We start from the raw sequence: 27,845 nt of genomic DNA, 5'->3' as shown, positions 1-27,845 counted from the left end.
ACCTTCCACCCTAACAATTCTCGTCTCATCCAGCATCCTGGTGATATCTGTTTTTACTTCAGGTGATGGCTCACACAGTCCTTACACTGGCTAACACGGGACTGTTAGCGTTAACCACTAACCGCCAAATGGGATGTTCTTTTTTACAGGGGTTCGCATCCTAGTTTGTCCAGAACATCTACCTACCCTAGCCACGGTAGCATTAATAACGGTCTGCCTCCGATCAATTCTTTTGCACCCAGACATGATGCCCGATACCACAATGAAAATGGTGGCGGTTTTGACGAGACTGACAGTGGGATTGCTTTGCCACCCCCACCAGCATTGACGAATGGTCCAACCATGATGGAGAGTCAAGGTTTCTCTCATCAGTCCGTGATGTCACAGGCAGATACGTCTCCAACCCATCAGATGCCGTCAAATGCTATCTGTTTCTCACAATCCTCTATTCAAGACATGACTATTAATGGGTAAGTCAAATTGAGCAGTCTTAGATGGTATTACTGAACTGACGAAGATATAACAGATAGTTGTCACTGATGACGTATTGGTCATCTTATGCTTGGTAATTATTAAGTGAGAAAATTGTTTGAACACATTGGAGGTCTCACAAATTGTGAGTAGCACATGCGACTATGGGAATCAATGTCTTTCTATGTTTCGTTTTTTCAGCTTTTTATTATACCATGTATAAGAACCAACAGCACTTTTCAGCCAAAGTTCTATTTTGTTCATTTTCTGATAAGATTGTTACTATTACCGGTACTGCAATACTTAAACTGACTACTGCAACAATATGTATTTAAATGTTGTTGTGTTGTCCTGGCCACCGAAATGGCAACATCACTAGCTGTGTTGCAGACTGGTTTGCTATTTGCATCTTAAAATCACATGATTGAAAGTTGGTGAAAGCAACTTCAACATGAGATGCCAAACTAATACACGTCTAGTATCATTAGATATGCAAATTAACTGCCTTTCAAATCGTATACAAAATTAAACATACTGATACTGCTCGCATGGGGGGGGGGGCACAGTCACAGTCACAGTCACAGTCACAGGTGTGCATGTCTTATTAGTGCTTGGCATAACACTACTTGTCATATACCTTCTCCTATTCATACAATTGAGATTTTTGGGTACAAGTATACTGCACACATTTAGCCAAACTCTGCACCCTCATAAAAGTGGATTGCATTTACCAATTCTAATTAAAAATGATCTTAAAACGTGCATAGCAAAACAGTTAGCAACTACTTGTAGTTCGGCAGTATTATTCATCAAAAATAATCCCAAGCTGATTAAATTTTGCTTCTGATAGGATTTTAGGAACTCCATGGAAACAAGTACAAAATTGTACTAATTCATTAAAAAAAATGTTCTTGTATTTCCAGCTGGTTGTCCAAGTTTGGGTGTGAGAATTATTCTGAAATTTTCCGTAAAAAGGGTTATTTGTTTATTCACCAATTAGATGCTATTACAATCGAGGTAAACTACTGATTATTATTATTAGAAAATTATTTTGTTGAGTAGAGTGTGATTTTTGTACAGAATGTTTCTTTTGATTAGTCTCTGAAATTCGTCTTAGATTCACTAATGAGTCTTTAAAAGTCCACAAAGGGGTCTGAAACACAACCCCTTTGACCACTGTTTTGGGTACAAACGAGTTGTATATAATAATTCTTGAGAATATGTGCTGTCCAACTAACAATTGTTGCATCATTTACGACATTCAGGATCTTGATGATATGAAAATATCTCCACGACAGAAGGACAAAATCTGGAAAGGCATTATTGATCACCGAGCTGCTGACAACTTTTCCAGTACACCTAGTATGATGCGAACGGGAAGTAATGCGTCAACAGTGAGTCTGCACAGTCAGAGTGGAGAGAATCACCAGCAAGTGTACCATGCTACACGGTTTACATTAAAACAAGTCCTGTCAGTCAAACTAGAAAAAGACAAGGACACTTCGCCATGTAAAGAGGGGATGAAAGAAGACATGGAAGATGGGGACACTCCACGAAGAATGACTCTCAGAGACAGAAACATTAAGCATTAAATGCCCACCCTTTTGTGACAATGTCGTTCATCCAAACTATCATGTATTGTACCTTGGTGGATCAAACCATTCAATATTTAAAAGGATGTTCTTGGTATTGTCAAGTGTGTATGTTTCCCATTTTTAAGTGTATAATTCTTGTTCATGTCTGCGAAAGGGTATTTGTAAATGCTTTGAATTCAATCATTTTTTGTAGGGGATACAGATTTGTAAAATGCTATAAGAGTAAATATCTGCCAAAGAATTTTCATTTTACATTCATAGTGTGGAATGGAAAAGCCATTTATGTGTTATTGATCACTCATCTTTTTATCTAGGAGGTTTAAAAGTTCTACTGACATTGAGTAAGAGGAAGTGATCCCAAAATGTTTGTTGATGTGTGATTTGACTGGCTTGCAAATAATCATGTTTATAGGTCCCTACATGTACCGGGTAGTGTCAATTTGGGGCTCAAAATTAACTGGTCGTTGCCTGGATGTAAACCAGGGCTTTGTATCAAAATTACCTTGTCGTTGCATGGATGTGAACCAGGGCTTTGGCACAAAATTAACTTTTGAATACATTTTCTGACCGTTTCGTTTATAGAATCAACCAACTGCATTCTCTAGGAAAATGTATTGTAATGAATTCATTATTCTAGTGATATTGTTCGCTTAATCTTTACTGCTAGAGAAATTTTCACTGCAACAAAATTTCAAGTTTTTTACGGACTTCAGAAATTTCTTAAAAATTTGTCTCATGAAAATGAAAGCAGTTCACAGTAACCTCACTCAGTAATTTTGCAAGAAACTTATTTTTGTGACTCCAAAAAAGTTGTTATTTAACTGAATTGTTGCAGTGCTGTAAGATTCTCATGCAAGTGATGACAATTTACAGAAATTAATGTTAGCCAATCAGATTCATTAATTTTGTGGAGATAATGTTGGTGGCTTTTTCCGTCAACTGTTTTGTAAACAAGTATAGACTTTTAACTAACTGCCGGTTTAGCTTTCATTTTGTAGTTTGATATTGGGTATTTTTTGTGGTTTTTTGTGCATTGTTGGAAATGTATGTCAACATGTTTATTTTTTTTTTAAATAGTTAAGAAAAGAAAAGTAATATGTATATTGTTTAATAGATTAAATGTTTATGTAAATCATGGTGAAGAACAAAGAATACACCTCAGAGGTCAAAGGTCGAACTGAAGGTGTAAAACTTGGCTGCTCTGCAATCCTCTTTGATCTGGGGAGCTCAATTGCACTGGTTTGGTGGAGTGCTGTGGTGCACTCAGATGAAAAATGTTTCCTTCATCAACCTAGGGGTTCTTTAACTGGACTACCTAAGTTGGTGTAAGATTTTTGATGGCGCATGGTATACAGTTATTTTACGCATGAAAATCCATGTGCAATTTGAGCTCTCTAGATCTTAGTTTGTCCTGCTATTTCTAACCTCTTTATTCTTTTTCTGTACATAGTACTGACTATCAACTTGTTTATTATGAATATCTTTTTTTTTTTCAAACTATATATTAACTTGTGCTGTAAGCATTATGGGAGCAAGAGCTGAGATTTGATTGGTCATTTTTTCCTTAATTTGATTGTAACATGACCCTGAATTTGTATGTATATCATGTTTTTAAGTGTTGCCAAAGTTTTCTGAAATGTCTAGAACTTCCTCCACAAAAATTTATTTTATGATATAATTTCTCTAGTTTATTTTATAGTCCAAAAAAAAAATTAAGTGAGTTTTTCCTTTCCAGAAAGTTTTGCTTTATTCTTTTTTTTTATAGTCAGAAAACACTACCTTTCATTTCAGTTTTGGGTCGGTATTTTTGGTGTTTAGTTCCTTCCTAAGATGGCTGTATTTTTTTAGCATTTTGTTTTTTAGCTAAAAAAAAAAAAAATCTAGGTGGGACTTTTCAATTAATACACAAACAAAGGAACTCCAATACCTGTTGTCATACATTTTGGAAATTTTGGCTGCCATGAGCAGCAGGTCGTGGTTCAGGTCAGAGGTCACCATGCCAAGGTCGAAGTTCAGGGAGTACCAATGACCCCTGACCTGTGTTAGAGGCCTGCCACTGCCATAATACTAGTAGAAACGTTATAACTGCCATTGCCATGTTACCATAGCTACACTACCATACTATAACACCAGTGTTGAGTAAGTTGAGTTTTAGCTGCCATTTTGTTGTTTTGTAACAAATTAGCTTGTATTGTTACACCCCGTGATATATTTAGAGAGAAAAAAAAAAGAAACACAGTTTCGCATATTTTGGGATTCATGACAAATTATTTGCCTTGTTTGATGCGTACGAAAACTGCCCACTTTCATTTGAATGTTTGTGAACAATCCTGCCCAATCAGATGTCTTAAAATCAAAGTGCTTGAAATAAAATGGTCTTTTTTTTTTTAATCTGTAATTCTGGACTACTTCGGTTAAAGGGGGAAAAATGAAGTCTATTTTTGATTGGCAACTGACATATTGTAAAGTATTGTAACCATTTTTAGCCTGGGGGTTATTCTTTAAGATTTGAGTGAAATCTGTAAGGAACACTTGAGTAATAAACGGTTATTCTTCAAATAATGCTATTGTCTTTGTATCTGTTATATGAGAAAAAAAACTTCCCACTTTTATGATGAGAATGAAGTTGAAGAATTCAGATTTATGTCAGATTCCTGTATGGTGCTCAGTTGTACAACATTGTAACATTCAACTTAGGTAATTTATACCTAATATATACCTAAACGACATAAACTCTACATAATCAATTTAGTTTTATAGAACAATTAGATATTGTTCATGCAGCTGTGAAAAGATGCAATTCTTTGCACACAATACAATTGATGTTTTTCCCCCCGAGACAATGAGCACTGATTATAGTTGGTAATGTTTTTGACTCCCATGTGCGAAGCACAAAATGGGAGTCTTTGCAGTTAGTGTGTCTGTATGTGTGTATGTGTGTATGTGTGTCCGACTGTTACACTGCTATCTCAAGAACCATACATCGGTTTTTGATGAAACTTGGTGCATAGATGCTCTGGGCCAATGCGCAGATTTGATTAGGTTTTGGTAAAAATCCATGCTCGTTAATTACCTAATTTGCATGATAATTAGCTAATTTTTAGCTGTTCTATGACTGTTCCACTGATATCTAAAGAACCACTCATTGGATTTTGATGAAACTTGGTACATAGATGCTCTGAACATATGCGCAGATTTGATTAATTTTTGGTAAAAATCCGTGCATATTAATTACCTAATTTGCATGATAATTAGCTATTTTTTAGTGGTTCCATGACTGTTCCACTGATATCTAAACAACCACTCATTGGATTTTGATGAAACTTGGTACATAGATGCTCTGAACTAATGCTAGGTTTTGATTAGTTTTTGGTAATAATCCGTGGATACTAATTACCTAATTTGCATAATGATTAGTCAATTTTCGGTTTTTCCACTGATATCTCAAGTACTAATCATCACATTTCAATGAAACTTGGTACATAGATGTCATACGACACTGCACAGACCTGATAGTTTTTATGGTAATATCAGTACATATTAATTACCTAATTTGCATAATTAATTAATTTTCAGCATTTGATATAAGTAGTTAGCATTACATTTCAATGAAACTTGGTACTTACATACTCAAGGACTATGCAGAGATTGATTGTTTTCGATAAATATTTGTGCATATTAATCACCTAATTTGCATAATTAGTTAATTTTCAGCTTTTCCACATGTATCTCAAGTACTAATCATCGCATTTCAATGAAACTTGGTACATAGATCCTTTAGGACTATGCAGAGACCTGATTAGTTTTAGGGTAAATAATTGTGCATATTAATTACCTAATTTGCATAATTAATTTTCAGCTTTTCTACTGATATCTAAAGTACTAATCATCATATTTCAATGAATCTAGAATTATGCAAACCCAATTAGTTTCCGGTAAATATTTGTGGATATTAATCACCTAATTTGCATAATTAACCAACTTTCACACTGATATCTCAGGTACTATACATCACATATCAATGAATGTACATGGATGCTGTAGGACAATAGACAGACCTGAATAATTGTGGGTTAAAATCTGTACATATTAATTACCTAATTTGCGTAATTAACCAATTTTAATCTTTCACACTGATATCTAAAGTACCGTAAAAACTCCAAAATTTCGACTGGTTTTAAATAATTTGTGTTAGAAATGTGACGTGTTTTTAGAGTCAAAATTAAGGTGCATTTTCGGACGGTCGAATTTTTCAGAATAGAAATCAGCAAAAAAAAATGGGGATGATAGACAGTGTGCTTCATTAGTTTTAAAAAAATGCAATGTCCGTCAATTGACGTAAACTTCCTCATGTTTCACGGTAAAAGCAAAGGTCGTGGCCGAGTTGTAACTCAAAATCTAAACAAAGTCATCAATCAGTGAGTATTATGACAAGCAAAACAAAACATCAAGACGCGGAGAAGAGGTCAGCACAAAACTAATAGGTCAAAAGACAAAGCTGTCTCGCACTACCTAGGAAAACTTGCGAATGTTCGAAGTACAGGTACCCATTGGACAAAAGATACATGGAAGTTTAGCAAACGATCTCCCCGACCCAGTGCAATGTATCCGGTTAGAATCAAAGCTCACGTGTCCCTTATTTGAGCACCGTACCGGTGATTTGAGGGACCAAATTCTGCCGTAAATTCTCCCTTGGATTAAAAAATATAATGGGATTTAAGAAAATAAAATGGGACTTTTAAGGTGTATTTTGGCGTCATTTTTCGGACATTTCAATCAATCCTGCCGGCTAAAATAGAGTCTAAGTTTTACCGTAGTCATTGACGTCTGTCTATTCAAGAGTACACGTGTATGATTTTTATCGTGACTAGCGTGAGCGGGTAAGCTTCCTTTCGAGAATGAGCTGTTATCACTGTGAACAATGTTAAATTATTCTTCAGATGACCAGTTTATTTTTTAAAAACAACTAATTTTTTTATTTAAAAAAAATCATGCCGTTTTCGCATCATCCAGCTTTTTGATTGGTTAATTAGCGATTTGACCTATTTGACCTAAGAGAACATGGCGGATATCCTACAGCATCAAACGTTTATACGAGATCGGAATCATTCGCTTACGATGAAACTAAGTTGACTTTTATTTGTATTTCATAACCATTCAACAAATTTATTTTGTGTACATTATTATAATCACTACTGAGTACAGTAATAATCAACAATTCAGAAACGCAGCATGCCGAGATTTTTGTGTTCGTTTTTATTTGAAACTTCGTTTATTTAGAATATATTTTCGTTACCAATAAAATAAAAATCTCTCAGTCAATCAGAAACCCGGATTCATGCCTTTGAGGAAGGTCCCGTTTGAACGCTCACATCGTTTTTTTTTTTCGTTTGGGGGAAAACTAAAACTGGTCGCAATTTTCGAATAAGAATGAGTCGGCAATTTTTAGTGGAGTCGAAAATTTGGAGGTGAATAAAACACCGAAACCCGGCAAATAAATAGGCGGTCAAATTTTTAGAGGGGTCGAAATTTTGGAGTTTTCACGGTGCTAATTATTCCATTTCAATGAAACTTAGTACAAAGATGCTCTAGGACAATGTACAAACCTAATTAGTTTGGGGTAAAAATCTGTTCATATTAATTCCCTAATAAGCATAATAATTCATAATTTTTTGGTTCTAATCACATTTCAATTAAACTTGGAGACATAGATTTTCTGTTACATTGCGCAGACCTCATTAGTTTTACACTCAAATCTGGTCATATTAATTTTCTGATTTGCATAATTAGTTTTCAGCTAAGTAATTTTGAATTATATTTAATGTGTCTCTTTGATTTAATGACTTGGTGAAACATTGTGCTTGCTGGTCTCGTCAAATCCTACCTTGGGTTGAACACCGTAAAGGGTTGACTAAACCCTGGGTTGTTGTGTCAAAGATTCAATAGCAAGGCTAAATCCACTGGAAGAGATTCACTGCAACTTTGAGGAAACCATTGATGAAATTCCTGTTTGAACACTGAATACAACTGTACTATTAATTTGGGGTCTGCCTGTTTGCAGTCGTATCTCTGACAGTCATTGACTGATCCCATTCAGACTTTATACACAGACAATACATCATGTCGTACAGATGTATTTATTTTTATTTGAAGATCAAAACAAAAATGGCCGACTGGTGGCCATTTTGAACAGAAAATTTGCTGTTTTTGAGTCTCAAATGTGTTAGCTGTTTCTCAGAGATGACTGCTACGATCTTGATCAAAGTTGGTATGATGATCATACATACTGGGTTACAGGTGCACATCATTGTGTGATTCAAACAAATGTTGTCGACTGTTGGTCATTTAAAAAAAAAAATATTTTACCCCTTTATTTCAAAAACACTTTAAAGATTTATTTAATCTTAGTACATAGATAGTATAAATCAAGATACATCAGCACCAATTTTTTTTTTCTGTGATTCAATTCAATTTGGCCGACCAACTGTCAGTTTTGATGAAAAAGTTTTAAATCACCATTGTTGCGTGTCAGAAGCTGTTTCAATGAAACTTTCTCTGAATTTATAAAACAATTTCCAAACAAAGTGCCACAATGAGACACTGGCGGCAACTACATATAAATTGCAAATGCACACCTACACATTTATAATTTTGGTTTCTGTTGCCCTGAAATAAACATTTGTAAAAACAAAATAAAAAAATGAATCATCTGAGTATTTGCTAGATTAGTGCACATCAAACAAAAATTTAATTTATGCGAGTGTGTTCATTATATATGCCAATGGATTATTAATTTTTTTTTTTAGCTCTGCTGTCAACTTAGGCAAGCGGAGCTGTGTGAGTGTCTGTATAAACTTTTAGTTTTTTAACTTCTTGAAAACTACTGGCTCAATTGCTTTGATACTTTGTATGTATGTAGCTTAGCTGAACCTCTGTCAGATTTGTCATGTAATAGACATCATGTCTGATTGCTTTGATATTATATATTATACATACCATACAGGTGAACCTCTCTGATTGTTCATTTTGTAATGATTTATTCAATTCTCGAATTTTGATGAATATTTTTGTGATTTTTTTTGTAAGTGATATTTTTGACTTGTTAAAAACTGCAAATCAGATTGCTTTGATATTATACATGTAGGTACCTCAGGTGGACCTCTCTCAGATTTGTTCATTTCGTGATATCTTCAATTGAAATGTGCATTGCTAACAGTGGAGCCATGTCAGCTGAGAGGCTGCTCATTTTTGTGTGTGACCACAAGTGCTCATTTACATATGATGTGCAATGAATACAGGAGTTTGTGATTATAGCATGCAGATTGCAATAATAATTCTAACTGTGTAGGTTCTGTTTAGTACGAACATTCTAGAATTTTATTTTGGGTTTATTTTAAGGTCAGTCAGTGTCCTTCCATCTGAAAAATTGATATTATTGTCAAAATATTCCTGTAAAACCAATCATTAAGGTTGATCATGAGCATTTGACATAGAAAAAAGGGGGTGAAAAAATAATCACAATTTTTAAGTTTCAAAAAAGTCACAATTATTTTGATATCAAACTTTTCAGTGTTCCCCAGTGTGAAAAAAAGTGCCTAAAAACATACAAAACTGAAAATGTTTTGAACAATTTTCGTAATAATTATCGAAATGTCATACTTCTTGACAAACATTCGTACCCATCTTATATTTGCATTTCTTTGTGTAATGCGTTGTTTGAACTGTGCTTTGTGCTATAAAAGTAGTTTGGCGATCAGATGTTTTATGTGAACATCAAAATAAAAAAAAACAGCGAAATGCTGGGGAAATCCAATCATTTATTTCATTGGTAGCCAGCTACCTTCACGGTTGAGATTTTTAAATGAGCACTGTACTGGTACTTTCAACCAATTAAAAGCCTGCTTACAAATTGCAATCCACGTGGGGTGTAATGTGATGAGCTTGTCCTGGCAACCTGCTTGTTGACAATTATGATAAGGCATTGTATTCCATTACTATTGTTATGTTAACACAATAAAAACAATCAGTTGCACTGTGATTTACACTTCAAGGTAACTGCCAATTGTTGAATTATTCTTTGAATCTCGAACACTACTGTAAAATTGAGGCTAAATGGAATTAATGAAGCATTAAAACTGTCAATAGAGTTTTCTGTGCAGTGTGGTTTTATTGTGTTTACAGCCATGGACTGACAGAGCATAGGCTGGAAGAAGGGGGTGTTTAAGGAAAGAACTATTGGAATTTACTAAAATAGTTGAGTTCAAAAGATACCTGGTTGCCCCAGTTTTTAAAGTATTCATTTTATAATTGTGAATTTCTGTTGGATACGTTTCACAAATCTCAAACTGTCATTGTGGTAAACAATCACTTATAAGTTATTACCAGCATCCTGTGGACATTTTCTGTAAGTTGTTGAATATAATCAAATTGGAATATTTTAAATTGTGTAAATGTGTCGCAATAAATATGAATTGACCTCGCCCCTTCACTGTATTGGTCCAACCCTTAGATGTTGGGATGACTCACCCCTTCACTGTATTGGTCCAACCCTTAGATGTTGGGATGATCTCATCCCTTCACTGTATTGATCCAACCCTTAGATGTTGGGATGACTCGCCCCTTCACTGTATTGGTCCAACCCTTAGATGTTGGGATGATCTCATCCCTTCACTGTATTGGTCCAACCCTTAAATGTTGGGATGACCTCATCCCTTCACTGTATTGGTCCAACCCTTAGATGTTGGATGACCCCCACCCGTTCGCTGTATTGGTCCAACCCTTAGATGTTGGGATGACCTCGCCCCTTCACTGTAATCATGAAATGGCTCAGCCCTGAAATGACTTTACCCACTTACTGCTAATCATTCAGTAACACTGGACTAAAAGTCAATTTTATGGCTGTTTCTGCATCTTTGCACCTTTTGTCGATGATTTGTGAATTGAAGAAGTGACACCGATATAATACCCCGTGTAAAGAGAAGAACTTCTTTTATTAACTGTAATGCAATAGCTTGTCAAATAAAAACTGTTGGAATACCTGTGCAATTGATTTAAGGCAGTTTGAACCATATTCAAATTTTGCATATACGGTATATATGCAATGCATTATGGGAGAGAACCTCCCATTGTATATAATTGGAAAACAATTATCACCCTGAAAACTCACTCAAATTGTATATCAATATTAGGATTTAAATCAATAATAAAATATGACTTTTTTCAATCCATGTCACCAATATAGTGAGATATAAAAAATATCACCATAGAAACTAGTGTAAAAATGGCAATTTTAACCATGACGTTTCTCCATGACATTTTGGTAAACGAAAATTCGGATCAATTTAACAAAACGAACATGCATGTCCGAATTTTTGTGTGATAAAAATAAGTTTTCTAGTCTTGTATGCATGAGTAAGTCTCAACAATGAACACAGAAAATGTATCTACTATTAAACAGAGAAAAACAAGTTCCAACTTGAATTAATTGTTAACAGGGCATGCTATGAGGCCAACATTTTTTTAGAAACATATTTTAAAATTTTTAGTGGATCTATCGATACAAACTGGCATCAATCCTATTTCAATAATATATAATTTTGACAAAGACTAACTTGTTGTTGCAACAATCGTATTCACCATTTCTATAATTTTAATAATGGTATGGCCCTGCAAAACAAACTAATGTTTAGTCAAATTTTTTTTTTTTTCCGCTAAAATATTTGACGGCGCAAATACAAGGTTTAATCAATTCGTCAACAGAGGGCGCTGTGCAGTAGTGGCGAAATAATAGCACAGTAAGCGAAAAAAGATTGACATGGCTGGTGCATGAATTTTCGTTGTCGTTATTCGCAACTCATTATCGTGTGGTCAGCATCTTAAACACATACTTCGGCTTCGTGCGTTTACACTCGCACCACTGAATAATGCTGACCACACATGGTGTTTACAATTATAAACACTCTAACTCACGCGATTCTTTGTACATACACACCGCTAAGTTGTAGCTCTCAGATAAAAGTAATTGTCTCTCTGTAAAATGGTCTTTTTATAGTTGTTACTTCTCTCACCTCACGTGAATGTGAACTCACACTGAATGGCGCCCTCTAAGGCAAATGTCATCAACGTTACGACGTAAATGAAACGTCTACTTTGTACTAATTTGAATGATAATGGACTCACGTGACTAATTTTTTAGACAATGAAGCGAAGTTGATTTGTCTTCAGCGAAGCTGTTTAACAGAATTTTTGACATTGTTCAATATTTTTGTCATAAATCAGAGCAGTGTCTAGAGTACTACGATATTTATAACTGTGTGCTTTCCGGTTAGATCTGACAAGACCAGGGGAAATGGCTTTTGACGCCATGTTTGCTATATGAAAACCGATTTTATTGTTGGGGTGCCTCGCAGTATACTCGTTTCCCGAACTATTACCTAGTATCGCTTCTCGGCCTTTTGGCTAAGATCATGTGTAGTATCTGTTCTTATCAGCTTAATATCTGATACGCTGCTCATTGAGTAGCTCGATATTAAACTGATTTTTGGAAACTGGCCATGGAATAGGGGCTTGCTCCGTCCTGGCCACGGATCGACCCGGTATTGCAGTACTTCCGGGAATGGTCCACCTCCTTATTCTAATGAAAAATAGAGTTCTTTCAAAATCTTTGTGTTTCTTTCCACTGTGATAAAGTATGTACGTACGATAATTGTCGACGGCATTATATGCCTCTTCCCCATAAACACGCCTATTAATAATTTTCCGTAGGTTAGCAAGACAATGGGCCGGAAATACACGCCCGCTTTGTCGTAGCAGAAAATACAAACATGTAATTCTGCTAGTATTCAATAGAAGGGAATTTTATTTTTGTAACGTACACCCAGATGCACACTATCACGTGTGCATGTTTACCTTACACCCCAAAACGGTATCTTCAACTTCCAAGTAAAGTCGTCTATAGAATTGACGTTATTGTTGCCGACGCCAAGAAGAATCCAAGCAGAAACTACTTGCTTAGAAATCCGTCAAATTTTCTTAACATGGTTAACATTTACAGCACAGTACAGCACAGCGCAGTGCTTTCAGAAAAGCCGTTTACATATTTGATAGACTATTTTATAACTGATTTACCAAATCGTTCATTCAAATTCAATTGAGGAAACTGGATTGGCTCTGATAATTCGGGCGGTGATCTACGATGTGCCTCAGACTATCAAACTCTGGTCGATACGTATACGCATATGCGACAGTTTTCAAATTTATGAATGTTTGTTTATAAACCGCAAACTTCGCTTTTCTGAAAGCACTGTGTCACTAACCAATTTCTAAGTATGTACTAATAGAACAAATCATTCGTTGTTTTAAATGAGATAACAGACCAGGAATAGCTCATACAAAAATCAGATAACAGACAAAGAATAGGTCATACAAAAAAGCGATAACAGACAAGAAATAGCTCGTACAAAAATGAGATAACAGACAAGGAATAGCTCATACAAAAATGCGATAACAGACAAGGAATAGCTCGTACAAAAATGAGATAACAGACAAGGAATAGTTCATACAAAAATGCGATAACAGACTAGGAATAGCTCATACAAGATGCGATAACTGACAAGGAATAGCTCATACAAAAATACGATAACAGACAAGGAATCCCTCGTACAAAAATGGGATAACTACTACTTTTCCATTATGCCCTCTGTCACGCCATAATAAAATTAGAATATATTAATTTCTGTGTATTTATCCTGTCCTACCTGGTCTTATTGACAGTTTGTGCGCCATGCGGTATTGGCTTCAATTACAATCAGGTAATATTAATTTAGAAGTACGCCCTCAATTGCCATTATGTGAATTGAACATTGGAGTTTGTGTAATCTGAAAACTAATACCTCGTTGTAACGTGCGCATAAAAGCTTAAATATTGATATTCACAAATGTCTCTGGGGTAGAGCGAATTACTATTTCATATGTTGTTCAGTGGAGTTCGCCCAAGCTTACCATTATGGACATCCAGTAACCAAGTATTTGCATGAAATGGCGGCGTTTATTTGACCAAGTTGCTATAAATACCTGTTCTCGCCGAAGTCGTATGAGTAAAAAAAATGGAGGGTGTTTGCATTTTACACGTATATAAAGACTACGAACCTTTCCCAAAAGAACTGCAATACTGTTTCAATACATGGTCAGGACGGAGCGAGACCTCTGACGCAGGAGTGCGAGTATCGCCATCCTCCATCAACAATGCAAGCGCGTAGTATAAAATTAGCGAGGCTTGGATGTCAAAAACAGCTTTAGAAGCTAGTTTGAACCCAAGTAGATGTGATAATGTAAGTTAAATGAACAAGACAAGTATAAATTCTATTTTTCAATTACATTAAGGAGGTGGACCATTCCCGGAAGTACTGCAATACCGGGTCGATCCGTGGCCAGGACGGAGCAAGCCCCTATTCCATGGCCAGTTTCCAAAAATCAGTTTAATATCGAGCTACTCAATGAGCAGCGTATCAGATATTAAGCTGATAAGAACAGATACTACACATGATCTTAGCCAAAAGGCCGAGAAGCGATACCGGTTAAAGGTTCGGGAAACGGGTATACTGCGAGGCACCCCAACAATAAAATCGGTTTTCAAATAACAATATGGCGTCCCCTTCCGCAGTATTTTAAGCCTTGGCCGTAGAACGCAAATATGAACGAACGCTATAATCGTTTGTAAGATGGCCCATTTAAGGCGAAACTTTACACAGCGTCTCAAATGCCGTGAAACTGTTTTACGGGCGACAAAAAACAAACTTTGCTACATTGTGCCACAGTCAGAATCACGTGATATCATTATTATTCAAATGTACATAATAGACGTTTCGGACAATACACTATGGTACGGCCTTAGTGGGCGCTATGTACCGAGCGAACCGAGGAAGTATGAGAACAAAATCTCCAACTTTTGTCATGTCGCGACTTATTTCTTTATTTCACCATCTAATGATGCACATTTATTATTTGTAGAGCAAAGTCTAGAATATTTTTTGGTTGGGGGGACCTACCCTGCACACCCTCCCCTCCCAGAGCCGAAATGTTAGGATATTTTTTTACTGAGGCACTCTATGAATAAGATATTTTCTCAAATTGTAAATATTTATTTTTTTGCGTAACGATTGAACATCAGCAAGCGTCGGTGTGTGGTGAATTTAGCATCTAGCCGTGATGCGATAGCCAGTTTTGTGAACGTTCTCCGTTCGTGTTTTCTTGTTGGTCAGAGAGATTTACACGTAATTAGCTTTTCTCACTTTTTGTCAGTTTGAATTTAAAATTTAAAATTATTTCAACTCTGTCTGGGATTATTTTTAAAGCCTTGCAGTCGTGGACAATATCATCCGAAGCGTGAAATACTGCATATTATTATGATTCTGTCATTAACTTTTTCACCTTTTTATTAAATAAATATGTACAGCCTTGCCAAATTTTGCTAAGCATTCGACAAATTGAATGTTTCTACCTGTTCTATATTTAAAATCGTTTTTTGAACATGTTCCACTATTCGAAGTGCTCGCAAGGTAGCACCCATACCTTAATATATTGGATTCCTGAATTATAATGTTTATGATTACATTCACGCATACGTTTCCAGTAAACAGCGGACAGCCATATTAAATATAAATTATACGACTTTACGCGCATCCACACTTAACAGTAAAAAACAGTTTCACAAATATTTGATATCATGATCATTATATGATACTTATGAACATTCTTATAATGAAATACAGAAATGAACATATTAACGGATATGATATCTGTATATCACTTTCAATAGACGGTTGAGTATACTTTCCTTGCGTTGTTTTGCAGTATAACAATACAATTTACAGACAAACAGCACACGAATAACGTACAGTGTGGTTTTAACCAATTACATAGATGTATTCCCAAAACACTTCACTTGGAAAAACTTTGAATTAATGTTCTATATATATATAAGGTTTTAAACCGCTGGTGAAATTTTGAAAATGTAATAAAGGCAAGTTCTACCTTGGTGTGGTGGTACCCGACTTTTACTATTGTCTTTTAATTCAGCCTGCATTGTGTAGATCATACTTTACTATTTCCACGTACTGGATGTATTCAAAAGACTGCATTGAAATCTACGTTGAAGTGCGTCCTCGGAGTAACAATCACAGGAAATATAATTGCATTTTTGTGATGAAAATATAATATTTGTTGTGTCAACACTTCGGACACAGGGATACACTGATAGATGACTAAGTTACAATAGCGGACAATAATATATAATTTATTTCGTAATAAAACGTGACTTTATAACTAGAGAAACCAACTCGTTGGTAAACATAACTGCACATTAATGTGTTTGAGAACCCACACACCAAGGTCAGTACATATGGAGGATTTAGTGATTCCAGTAGAAGTCCCAGAATAGTCATTACACATGTGAGAATGAAGTACACTCTGCACGAACATTGATCATTCGAAATTCGTAGTCGTTAAAATGTACATATTCACACTGTGGCCGGTGAACCTCATATTTAAAGGACGGTGTTCGTCGTGCAGCGCGTGTTCGAATTTTACACGCGTTGTATACGTCGCTGTGAGTCCCATACTGAACAAGACGCGGCGCGGCGATCATCGTGCTTTAAGAGTCGTATATTGATCGTAGGATAACCCCCAAAATACCTTCATAGGAATCGTGTATTTTCGGATTTTTTATGCCTATGAAATAACTTTATTTGATGGTCTGCTTACTGCCTTCCGTACATAACAATGTGTGAACGATTCCAACTGTCATCTACGCAACAACATTGCCAAGTTATTTATTCCAAAATAATAACACATTCAGGGAAAGGATGATTTTAAATGAGAAAGAATATATTTTTTTAAATATAATTTAATATATGCCGTATTTCAAACTGCACAATCTTCATTTAAAAATACTCTATGTTTCAAATTCTAATCACTTTACTGGGTAATTAGTTGATTGCGTCGGATTTTGTGAAAGTGTGCGAAGCATTTCATAGACGAACTCTCCAAATTCAATGACGGTAATTATCGACAGGCCAACCCATAATCCTAATGCGCCACCTACGTCCGCCATCAGTTGATTGAACTGCAATAAAATATAGTACATGTAAAGTGAACGTATGTGATACAATTGTTATTAATATATATTACAATTAATATATTACGTTCACTGCGAGATCTCGCGTTTATGCGTAAAAGGCGTGACCCGAACGTCGGTTTCTTTCTTTTGTATAGTACAATGTCAAAATACTGAGCTTTCCCTGAGAGCTCCCTCTTGCGATAAAGACTTTCCGTTTTAGATATTGTGAAATTCTTTCGTTTTTATGCAAAAAAATACAGTATTTTTACCAAGTAAAATTATATTTATTAAAGTTATTGTTATATATGTGATGTTGAACACACCACATAGTTTGTAATTTCATTCAGTTTCTTTCAAGTAATAATTCAAGACAAATAAAATGCAATAATATAAAGAATATAACAAATATCAAATAGTCTTTATTGTAGTGTTCAACCAAAATAATCATTTAATAAGCACATTTAATATCCCATTATTATAACATTGTATTGACTGATCAATGTTAAAAACACTTTTTTCCTTAATATCGACGTGGAAACGCAGAGAATTGGCAAGAAAATGTATATTGAAAGGTATCTGTAAATACAATATATTATCTTTATTTCTGTAATATTCTTGTGTAATTGGTAATTATGAAAATTACAATGCACAGGGAATACATTTCGTTATGAATTATTCTTAAAATCAATTTCTGAATTATCTTTTCTTTTTCTGCCCAAAAGCGAAAGAATTTCACAACGTCGAAAACGGGAAGTCTTTGTCGTAGTGCTCTACCCTTACTTAATCAAAATTGACCATCATTAAATGTGATAAGCACATTATTAGGCGTAGAAATGCATAACAAAATCACACGTGATATTTCGACGCCACTACGATACTACGGCCTTTGTTTGCCCTGTTTCTATGTCCGACTTCTCGCATAACGCGGGATCTCGATCTATATTATGCTAATTACCACACCATGTAATGCATGTCTGTGATAATGCGAGAAAATTCGTAATGGTTCGACATTTGCTTAACCCAAGTCCACCAAACGTTCACATGTTTCACAGTAGTTTTTTACAGCTCTTAGCTCTTCTTGGTGATCCAAATAACTGAGACGTCTTAAGTTACCACACGTACATGCTTTTACTATGTTTTACCATGAATCTCTAGAGACGTATACTTACTGGGTAATCCTCTACTTCTGACACACGTTCAAAATTCAAAGATTCGAAATAAATCTTAACACGTGCCAAGTTCATGCTGAAAATAAATTACATATAAACGGCAATTATGTCAATTGCTTGAATTGGTGTATACACCATGCTGCAATGAACAAACTAAGAACAAGGCGCCGCCATACAGAGGAATCACATTATTATGTGTGTGTAACTATCAGAGATATTTCAATTGACCCAGCCACATATCTTCGGGGCATTCAAATCCAAGCAAGCATGTTTAACAGTATATATATATTGATTGGTAAACCTATTACGTAAATCATGCCATTGCTTCAGTGAATCACCATAGCTCAAAGTGTAAATACGAATGCTAGAGCGGAAATGTACTACGACGGATACACAGTGGCAACACATACGCTTATTCGATATTCTTCCGTATATTGCCTGAATGTGTGACAGTTCACCCCCAACAAAAAGTCGGAATTCAGTCACATCCCTGATAAATATTACTGGATACAAACACTGGTGAACTGTACATATGTATCTCGCAGACTGTACCTTATTCCGTTGTCATCTTGATCTGAGATTGTACGAACTTTGGGATTAACTGCCAGTAAACTGCTGAGTAATCGAGGCTGCCCATACAAAATAAATCAGTTAAAGTAATTAGTGCAAGTCGCACCCAGATGTAACCTCATACTTGTGATTTCCATTAGAAAAGCGCATTGGATTGTGGGAAAATCGATGTTTATCAACACAAATGTCGCCATGCGCAGCGAGACGACTACCACCCTTTAATATCAATTAGGTGTAAATGCTTGAATATATAGCACGTTTGTTTCGACGATGATATGAAGAAGCGTGAACGTAGCTATGTAACTCTTGCTATCAATCTGTCGAAAACATATTTTAGGTTGCGCCCTCCACAGTCCACAGTTGAATTATATATATTTTATAATTGACCACTTTCCTGGAAGTAGCAAAACTGGGGTGCAAAAACACTCCTGCTTTGTCATGGCGGAAAATACAAACATGCCAGTTTACTGATAATCGATAGAAAGGATTTGTTATTGTTGTTACGTCAATTGGTACAGCCTGAAGCACAATATCACGCGTGCAAGTTAACGTTACACCCCAAAACGGCATGCACGCCCATGCGAAAAGCCGTATATTTCATGACTTCCGGTAAAGTCGTCTATAGGACGTAACACATAATATTGGCGTATAATATTCAAATCATGAATGTGTTTCCATTTGATATGTTAATGAACGAACACACGCCACCATGAGATGTATTTTGAACGAATGTGTGGTGATCGTTTTTATGTGTGGTTTTGGATAAAACTGGTGTTATTTTTGGCAGACCCGTTTTTGCAAAATTTAAACGTTTTCAAATGAATTAGAGTTGCCAAATTTAAATCTATTAAAGTAAGTGCGATCATAAAATGATTATTGTTGCATGGAATGTAAAACATAAATAATAAACAAAATATTCTAGAATGGATTACTATGTGTCTTTATGTGTTGATTGTCGAGTGTATGTTATTGTTGACAGACTTGATAAAGGAACTCTTACCGAAAACGGCCTCGATGGCCATGACGTCAGAGATAGCATCTTCTGATACTCCGTGATGCTAAATACGTAAATATACATACTCAGTCAAATAAAACACAATTTCATAACAACAGATAGATATAATGTAACAACCAGTGAACTCAACTCACAAGTCGTTCTGATAAGAATCACTGACATTAGCGGACGAAAGGTGATATCGTACAAAAATGGATGTATGATGAATATCCGTATTCATGCGTTCGGCGAGAAATACAATGTAAATTAATCACCTGCATGGCTGTTGACAGTCACATCCCAGTTTTCCTTTCTGGTAGAAATAATACATCAATTGAACACATGCATCTACAATCGAAACAATTCAAATCAACGTATTTTAATGTTGAAAACATATAATTATCTCCACCCACCCACTTGCATTGAATATTCGAATTAATTAGCATTTCGAATGTCTCGCCGTGTGTTGCAAATTAAATTTTATTTTTTAATAATGTTTTTCAATACATACTATTTCGAAGATGACAAATATTGACATGCATAGTAAGATGATGTTATAAATACATGTAGTTGGAATTACATTGCAAATCAAAGTAAACTATATGACTAAATACTATATGTGATAATTCAAATTCAGAATGACCTACCTTGTGTCTTGTTTTGTACGTCACATGCAGGCTTATGATTGGAGAAAAAATATAGACACCCACATTTCTCGTACATACGGGTATGTAGACAATCTTTCTGACATGCCTGCAACGGTAACATACGGTATGTGTCTCAAAAATGTCATCTATTAATGCAGATATGTATATGGGGAACACTGTTTTGTATAATAACTAAACGTAGATAATGAGATACTCACTAGTAATGAATAATGATATTCTCCTGAATCCACATATGCCTTGTCAGTACAGTTGCCCCATGGAGGAGAAGCGCGTTTTTCTTCTCTCTGAATCAACATAAAAATGTTATACACGAAGGGCGATTGATGACTAACACAAAGCGTGTTTGTGGACGATAAGGTAGCTAACATTGATATATAGCAGGTGCCACATGTAGAGCAGGATGTACTTTTTTAAGACATCATATTCTTTCTGTATCATTTGAAGTAAATTTATCCTATATGTATTGCAATAAGTTTGCTTAGTTATCTTGGAATTTCGATTAGCGGTTACGATTTTCATTTCTATATTATAGCAAAACTGTGCCACCCTATATTTGATGCTCTCGTGCTATGTCCTAATATGCCTGTTAGTGCAATGACCTGTTGTGTGTAGTACAATGACAACATATGACCCAGCCCCGTTTGATTATCGCCATACATGACTGACTGCTTCGTTGATTATTTACAATCCGATTTACACATATACCTGTTTTATTATGACAGACGTTGCTGTTCCAGTTTTGGCATCAATACCCATGTCTCCCAAGAACGGTGTAGTAAATGGGTCATGTACCATAAACCTGACTCCAGATTCTTGTCCAAAAATACTGATATATTCGGACTGTTCTGTGAATAATGTTAATTTCAGTCCTGATTGGAGAAGAACGAAAATTACATATAAAATACAAAATAAGTAACATTGGTTAAAGTTGTGTTTTAAGTGAAGAAATAATGCCACACACAATGACAAATTTAGTAAATATATGGCTTCCAATACTCGGGTATATTATTCGGTATGAACTTGTCATTATAGATGTAAAATTGTCGTTACAATTCGCTATTTATTGTTGGTAATAATATAAACGTCAGTCATTTCAGCTAATCTATACATTTTATCGTATATACCTATTATCAATAGTTCTCATAATTTGAAATACTGACCATACTCGGACCCAGTATTTGTGGCTCTCTTCAGATCACTGCCATCGTTCCCGTGATTGAATGTGTAGCAGTTACCGTATACATTGTCTTGAAAGTTGTAAAAATCTCTGAAATTAACAAATTAAGTTATATATTTATACAGATCTTGTACATATATCATGCCACTTGGTCAATTTTTTCGTTTCAATGATGATCGGTTACTTACGAAGTAGCACAGTCCCGCTGATCGTAGCTACACTGTAATATTAAATCTTCACGTTGATGACCAAGGTCTCGAATCTCGTCTGGTCGTAAATGTAAAACATGTTTCAGATCACTAAAATCAGGCGTCATACTTGCAACAAGAAAATGTTCCCATAATGGTGGCTGTCGACGGGGAATAAAGTCGATCGGACGGTTCACGAACACATCCTTTCGGAAGTCTTCGTATAGGTTCGGATCGTCGGAAATATCAAGGTACCCGGCGTACCAATTGGGTTCCGCTGTCACATCATGGACATCTGTGAAAGTAGAAAGAAGTTCTTGTTGTATATTCAAAAACACGTGATATATCTTTATATATAGAGATGGGCATATGCCAGTCATGTCGGTTTGATTGTTTGAATGTATGTAGTTAAGGAATGTGGACATGGCTCTTGCGATAAAATACATTCTATTATACGACCCCATTGCTTTTCTGGGTGAAATGTGGTGCTTTTTTATTAAAATAAAAATCGGAGGAAAAAAATCGACAGTTATATTTATTGCCTCTTCAATTATTCATTGTAAATCATAACCAATATAACTAATTTGAGTCAACATCTTACAGTATTTACACCCATCTTCGTCGTCTCCATAGTAACACTCGACAAATCGATCACATTGGCGGTCTCCGGGAATACATTGTATAATTACCCTCTGGCCATCATGAAAACCAGCAGCGCATGCGTACTGATCTTCAGTACAGACTGAAATAAATGAACGCCATGTTTATATACATTTATGCAGGTTCATCGTCATCAGCAGTTCGACTAAGAAAGACTGGTCTTTTCCTGTCACAGAATAAGATATATCGATGTCTAAATGGGGTATTTTATCTCAGTCATTATGGGTTCTATATTCTTCAATAGTGTTTTGAGTATCATATAATAATAATAAGATAATATGATTCCAATGATTACGTACATTGAGGGCAGTTGTCTTCGTCACTGTGATCACCACAATCATTGACACCATCACACTTCCACGTAGCATTAATACACCAACCACTGCTACATTGGAATTCATCATGCATACACGTATCTGTAAATATCAATAGCGCCATTTAAAAATATATTTTTTGATCAGTAAGGTTCTAAATAGAAAAAGTTTTACCTATGTTGTATGTTATGTTACTATCAGGGGTAAAATCTCTCTCTCGGGGTCTCCACACTGTCAGGGGAGGGGGAAACTCGTCTCGTCTCTCTATCTCGTCCCCTTGAGGTACGGGATCGGGAAAGTCACTTTAACTGTACAGTCAAATAAGGCACACACAACGAAATACGTTTCAGCTCTCGTCTTAGTCGGTCAATCGAGCACTCTATCAGACACAGCGCCCTGGGGAAAAGTCCCCAAGACTATCCAAGGCTGACCCAAGACTGGACTGCCTCAAGGCTCGCCCCTGGACTCTCTCGGACTCTCAGACTGCCCAGGACTGCACTCGACTGCGTCTATCGTGGAGTATTCGCCAAGACCAACTCAAACTCTCTTTATTCATTTTCAAAACTCTAACCAATTACAAAGCAGTAAAAGACTCTAGGGCGTAACCTTCAATCATAAAGCCAACCACACTAAGTACTGAATACGTCATATCTTTTGATTAATCGTTCACTACATTAATAACTACGGATGTCAGAATAGCGACGGTATCTTGTAATTAGTTCCAAATCACTGAGCCAAGTTCCGTCCAAAACTTCAAATAGGCCTACACGATGACAGAAATAACACAGCAATTCGCTAATAATCAACTAATTAAGTCGGTCAACAGATACGCAAAAACAAATTCATTATATGACCCCAACACGTAGGCGCCAGTTATATAGCATCAACGTCCACGTGTGGGAATAACAGTGATATGCCACTGATTCAATCCACTTTTAAAATGCATAAACAACCCGTTTTATACCACACCGCGGCCAGATTCCAATTTCTAAACAACTTGGACATAAACCAGGGCAAACACTTTAATGTGATAGGTCCGGGATGGATCAAGGCAGTTTCACAGTGACTCGTACAAATTCACTCACCATCAACAACAATAATTGCACAATTCTACACGTGTTGCAAGTATCAACAATAAACATGGCAAATCTGTATTCTCCACTCAAACAAACATTTCACAATAGCATAGAAATACAGGTAGTCATAAGACACAATTAAAATACATCAAATGATAACCACTTTCAGCCCAACCCACTTTTATAGAGCTCTGAAAACAACAATCACTATCGATTCAGTCCCTCGTCACGTGTTACGTGTGTACTCACGGCAAAGTGCTCAACGCGCACGTAGTTCCCAGCACCAGGCTAGTCAACGACAAATCGGCGAATTCCAAGTTACCATCAAGTCCCGTCGGTTACTCAGCATACCATCGATGGAGGGGCCCCTTAGCGAGTCTTCTGTCGGATCCAGGTCGGCCTCCTTCCTCAATTTCCGCCACTTCACTTGATTTTAGCCGCAGCTATGAAAACGCCACTACCACTTTCAAAATGTCGTTCGCGCGAAGAGAGAGAGTTTCTTGACAACCTCGTTCACAGGTCACACTTTCTAGCCTCTCTCCTTCACGTTCCACACGCCATAAACAGCCCACATTTTAGTCGGTCTTTCAAATACATTACATTCATGACATTCGAACAGAATTCAAATTATCAAAGTAAAATAAAGATACATAATCAACTAAGTTCAAACAAAGACTTCTCGTCTCAGTGGAGGAAATAATTAACAAAACACAACCCCTATACTTAAGACACACAGTGCGATTGTAATGCTAAACACAGTTATCGGCTGACTAACTGATGAATAACCATTCGAAACAAAACATATACGATCGCCACCAGACGTTGTGTGGCCATAGGTAATTATAATCCCATGAAAACACAAACTCTACACTACAAAATCCTTCATCGCAACGACCAAGGCGGAAATGAAAGCATTACCATAAAACGCACAATGCCGTTTCAGTAACCCAAACACTAGAACACTCTTTTAACATATTTACAGTAATTTCATATTATTTAAATAAGTAAACAATAACATGGACCATGTCCGGGTTATACTCTCCCCCCACAAATATGAGCGTCCCCGCTCACTGCAGTCGCGAATTCTTGTCTTCGTGATCCTGTGTCTTGCCTAGTGGTCCTCTTCGGCTCACCCGGATTTGGTGCCATTGGCCCCCAAATCTCCATCGAGTGCTCTTGAATCTTAGCCCCTCGATACCCTCATCTCCATCGGGCACCTTTGAATCTTGGTCTCCCGAATACCTCGTCGCTCCATTGAGTGCCCTTGAATCTTGGCCCCTCAATCACCCTGTGTCTTCAGATCACTCCTCTTCTACCAGCTAAATTACACACTTGAATCTACTATTTAATACTAACATGAATGCAACATATGTATAAAGTATAAAGGTAATTCGTAAAAGTAACAAGGTGTACTTGCACACTAAATAAAGCCTTATTACCATATTACACAATGTCATAACCCATATCTCTAGGGCCTAATTCCTTCCCTTCAAACCATCCTTTAGTCAAGGAAATCAGATCATGCAACATCTCTCCTGCAAATCTTTTCTGCTGTGACCATCCATAGCGCTCAGGTGCTTTTCGTGGTCGGCTTGATCTTCTCACAGCTTGTACTTCATCTCCAGTAATCGCAGTCTCCGTTACAGTTACTACTTCAGCCTCAGGAATTGTCACATCCTCATGGCAGGGGATTCTCTCTGGCATAGTCTTGGCCATGGTATCTCTAGAATTATCATCGGATGCCATTGGTCTGCTCTTGCCCGATGATGACATCACATTTTCACCACCTGAAGAACATGGCGCAGGATTTTCAGTACCTCTAGACATGTCATTGGGGCTACTAACGTTATTCATTTCTTCCCTCTGTATCAAATCATCACTCACTGTAACAGGCACAGCTATCCTCTCTGACTCTACATCTTCCATATGCTCTGGTGTCTTAGTTTGCCACCAGTAAACAAGTTCCTCTTCACTAGAGGTGTCACTACTTGAACTTGTACTGACTGGTCTCTGTCTAGTCTTCATACGGAGGTTCCTGGTAGTCTTTGTGTACGTCTTCCTCATGGGACGCTCGGGGTATAGTATCGGTAACGCATTGCATGGTAAAAGTAAGTTACGATGCAGCGTTCGGGTAGCTCCCTCTCCTCTCTCTGGCTTGACCTTGTACACAGGTAAATCAGGATTAACTCTCTCCATCACTAAATATGCCTCTTTCTCCCACTTATCTGCTATTTTATGTTTACCCCGTAGGCCAACATTTCTCACAAGCACTCTATCTCCCTCCACTAGTATAGCCTCTTTAGCTTTCCTGTCATACCTCTTCTTATTGGCATCTTCATGCTTAGCAGCTTCCTTGGTAGCCACTTCATATGCCTCCTTCAGCCGAGCTTGCCACTTACTCACATAGTCATCAGATCCTTCATCCTCACTCCCTCTGGGTTCTAGTCCAAGATATACATCTACAGGTAGACGTGGATGGTGCCCATACATCAAATAATATGGGGAATAGCCGGTGGCATCATTCCTTGTGCAGTTATATGCATGCACCATAGAACTCACATGTTGCTTCCAATTTTCCTTCTCCTTATTCTCCAGTGTGCCGATCATATCCATTAGTGTACGGTTAAATCGTTCACACTGAGAATTCGATTGCGGATGATACGGGGTAGTCCTAGTCTTTCTTACTCTCAGCTTCTTGCATAATTCAGCAATAACACGCGACCCAAAGTTCCTGCCCTGATCAGAGTGAATTCGTGCCGGGAACCCGTAATGAAGTAAGAAATACTCCATCAGAGCATCAGCTGTTGTTCTTGCTGTCTGATCCTTGGTAGGTATAGCGATAGCATACCGCGTAAAGTGGTCGGTTATTATCAGGATATCCTTAACACCACCCCTGGAGGGTTCAAGTGTCAGATAATCCATACATACAAGGTCCAGTGGTTGGGTAGATGTCAGATGTCCTAGAGGTGCTCTAACCCTGCCCTCTACAGTTACCTTTCGTCTCGTACATCGTTCACAGCTTTTCACCTTCTGTTGGATGTCAGCCAGCATTTTGGGCCAATAAAACTGTGTGCGTAATAAGTCAGTTGTCCTCTCAATCCCAGGATGACCCATGTCGTCATGCAATGCTTCCATGGCCGTGCCACGATAAACAGCAGGCAATACCAGTTGGAAGTATTCATCACCATGAGGGTCAACTCGTCGTCGATGTAGAACACCGTTCCGATAACACAAGTTGTCCCATTCTCGCAGGGCAAGCTGAGTCATCCTGTCCTCATTACCACGTTCTCGCGGAGTTGGTTTTCTCTCTCTGTCCAGATACCAACAGACTCTCCCTATCACAGGGCCTCCTTGTTGCGCAGTCCTCCAGTCCTCTGCTACCGTAGTAGGTAGGGATGCTTGATCAGCCCACCTGTTTATGTCTTCACGAGCCTGTGCCATGGGGCTCGGTGACATTCCCAACACTTCAGCTGCAGGCAAAGCAGTCACCAGCTGACTATGGCTGATAGCACTGACAGTCTGCGGATTCATCTTTTCCCTCTCACTGGGTGGCAACCAATCCAACCAGTGGGGTTGTCCTTCATCGTCCGTGGAATATCCTTGACTTGGTCTTCGTGATAATCCATCGGTGTCGCCGTTAAATCTCCCCGGTCTGTACTGAAGCTCAAAATCAAACAGTGCCAGGGCTGACAACCACCTGTGCCCCGTTGCATCTAGCTTTGCTGTGGTTAGGACATACGTCAGGGGATTATTGTCAGTCACCACAGTAAACTTCCGACCATATAAGTAATCCTTAAATTTGTCCACAACAGCCCACTTCAACGCCAGAAATTCCAGCTTGTGTGCTG

At 37.1% G+C, this 27,845-nt stretch overlaps 2 protein-coding genes and 2 non-coding genes across 6 annotated transcripts in view; 2 read left to right on the top strand and 2 right to left on the bottom strand.

The window, feature by feature from the left end:
* LOC100313697 (p63-like transcription factor) overlaps positions 1–4,628 on the top strand; it is a 61,670-nt gene extending 57,042 nt beyond the window's left edge. For 2 of the 3 annotated variants that reach the window (XM_085508258.1, XM_085508260.1), the window contains 3 exons: positions 150–470; positions 1,395–1,488; positions 1,737–4,628. In XM_085508258.1, the coding sequence (XP_085364384.1) occupies positions 150–470; positions 1,395–1,488; positions 1,737–2,063 (742 nt within the window). In that variant the 3' untranslated portion in view covers positions 2,064–4,628. The remainder of the gene's footprint in view (positions 1–149; positions 471–1,394; positions 1,489–1,736) is intronic. The other variant, XM_085508259.1, reaches the window with a different exon arrangement.
* A 7,876-nt stretch (positions 4,629–12,504) lies between these two features.
* Positions 12,505–12,695, top strand: LOC144349932 (U2 spliceosomal RNA). Its single transcript, XR_013420092.1, has one exon. It is a non-coding gene; the product is annotated as a U2 spliceosomal RNA (small nuclear RNA).
* A 1,750-nt stretch (positions 12,696–14,445) lies between these two features.
* Positions 14,446–14,636, bottom strand: LOC144349931 (U2 spliceosomal RNA). Its single transcript, XR_013420091.1, has one exon. It is a non-coding gene; the product is annotated as a U2 spliceosomal RNA (small nuclear RNA).
* Positions 14,637–17,016: 2,380 nt separating this feature from the next.
* The window catches only part of LOC144349923 (uncharacterized), a 29,278-nt gene continuing 18,449 nt past the window's right edge, over positions 17,017–27,845 (bottom strand). The window contains exons 14-25 of the mRNA XM_078008268.2: positions 22,907–23,023; positions 22,549–22,689; positions 21,948–22,242; positions 21,743–21,849; positions 21,288–21,451; positions 20,780–20,866; positions 20,562–20,667; positions 20,190–20,262; positions 19,921–19,978; positions 18,903–18,979; positions 18,351–18,426; positions 17,017–17,187 (exon numbers count right to left, since the gene is read on the bottom strand). Coding sequence (XP_077864394.2) covers positions 17,035–17,187; positions 18,351–18,426; positions 18,903–18,979; positions 19,921–19,978; positions 20,190–20,262; positions 20,562–20,667; positions 20,780–20,866; positions 21,288–21,451; positions 21,743–21,849; positions 21,948–22,242; positions 22,549–22,689; positions 22,907–23,023 — 1,454 coding nt within the window. The 3' untranslated portion in view covers positions 17,017–17,034. The remainder of the gene's footprint in view (positions 17,188–18,350; positions 18,427–18,902; positions 18,980–19,920; positions 19,979–20,189; positions 20,263–20,561; positions 20,668–20,779; positions 20,867–21,287; positions 21,452–21,742; positions 21,850–21,947; positions 22,243–22,548; positions 22,690–22,906; positions 23,024–27,845) is intronic.

This window comes from Saccoglossus kowalevskii, chromosome 15, assembly GCF_978046115.1.
Source record: "Saccoglossus kowalevskii chromosome 15, keSacKowa6.1, whole genome shotgun sequence".
Taxonomy (NCBI): domain Eukaryota; kingdom Metazoa; phylum Hemichordata; class Enteropneusta; family Harrimaniidae; genus Saccoglossus; species Saccoglossus kowalevskii.
Note: the sequence above shows the minus strand (reverse complement) of the source record. Positions and strands in the feature narration are given on the sequence as shown.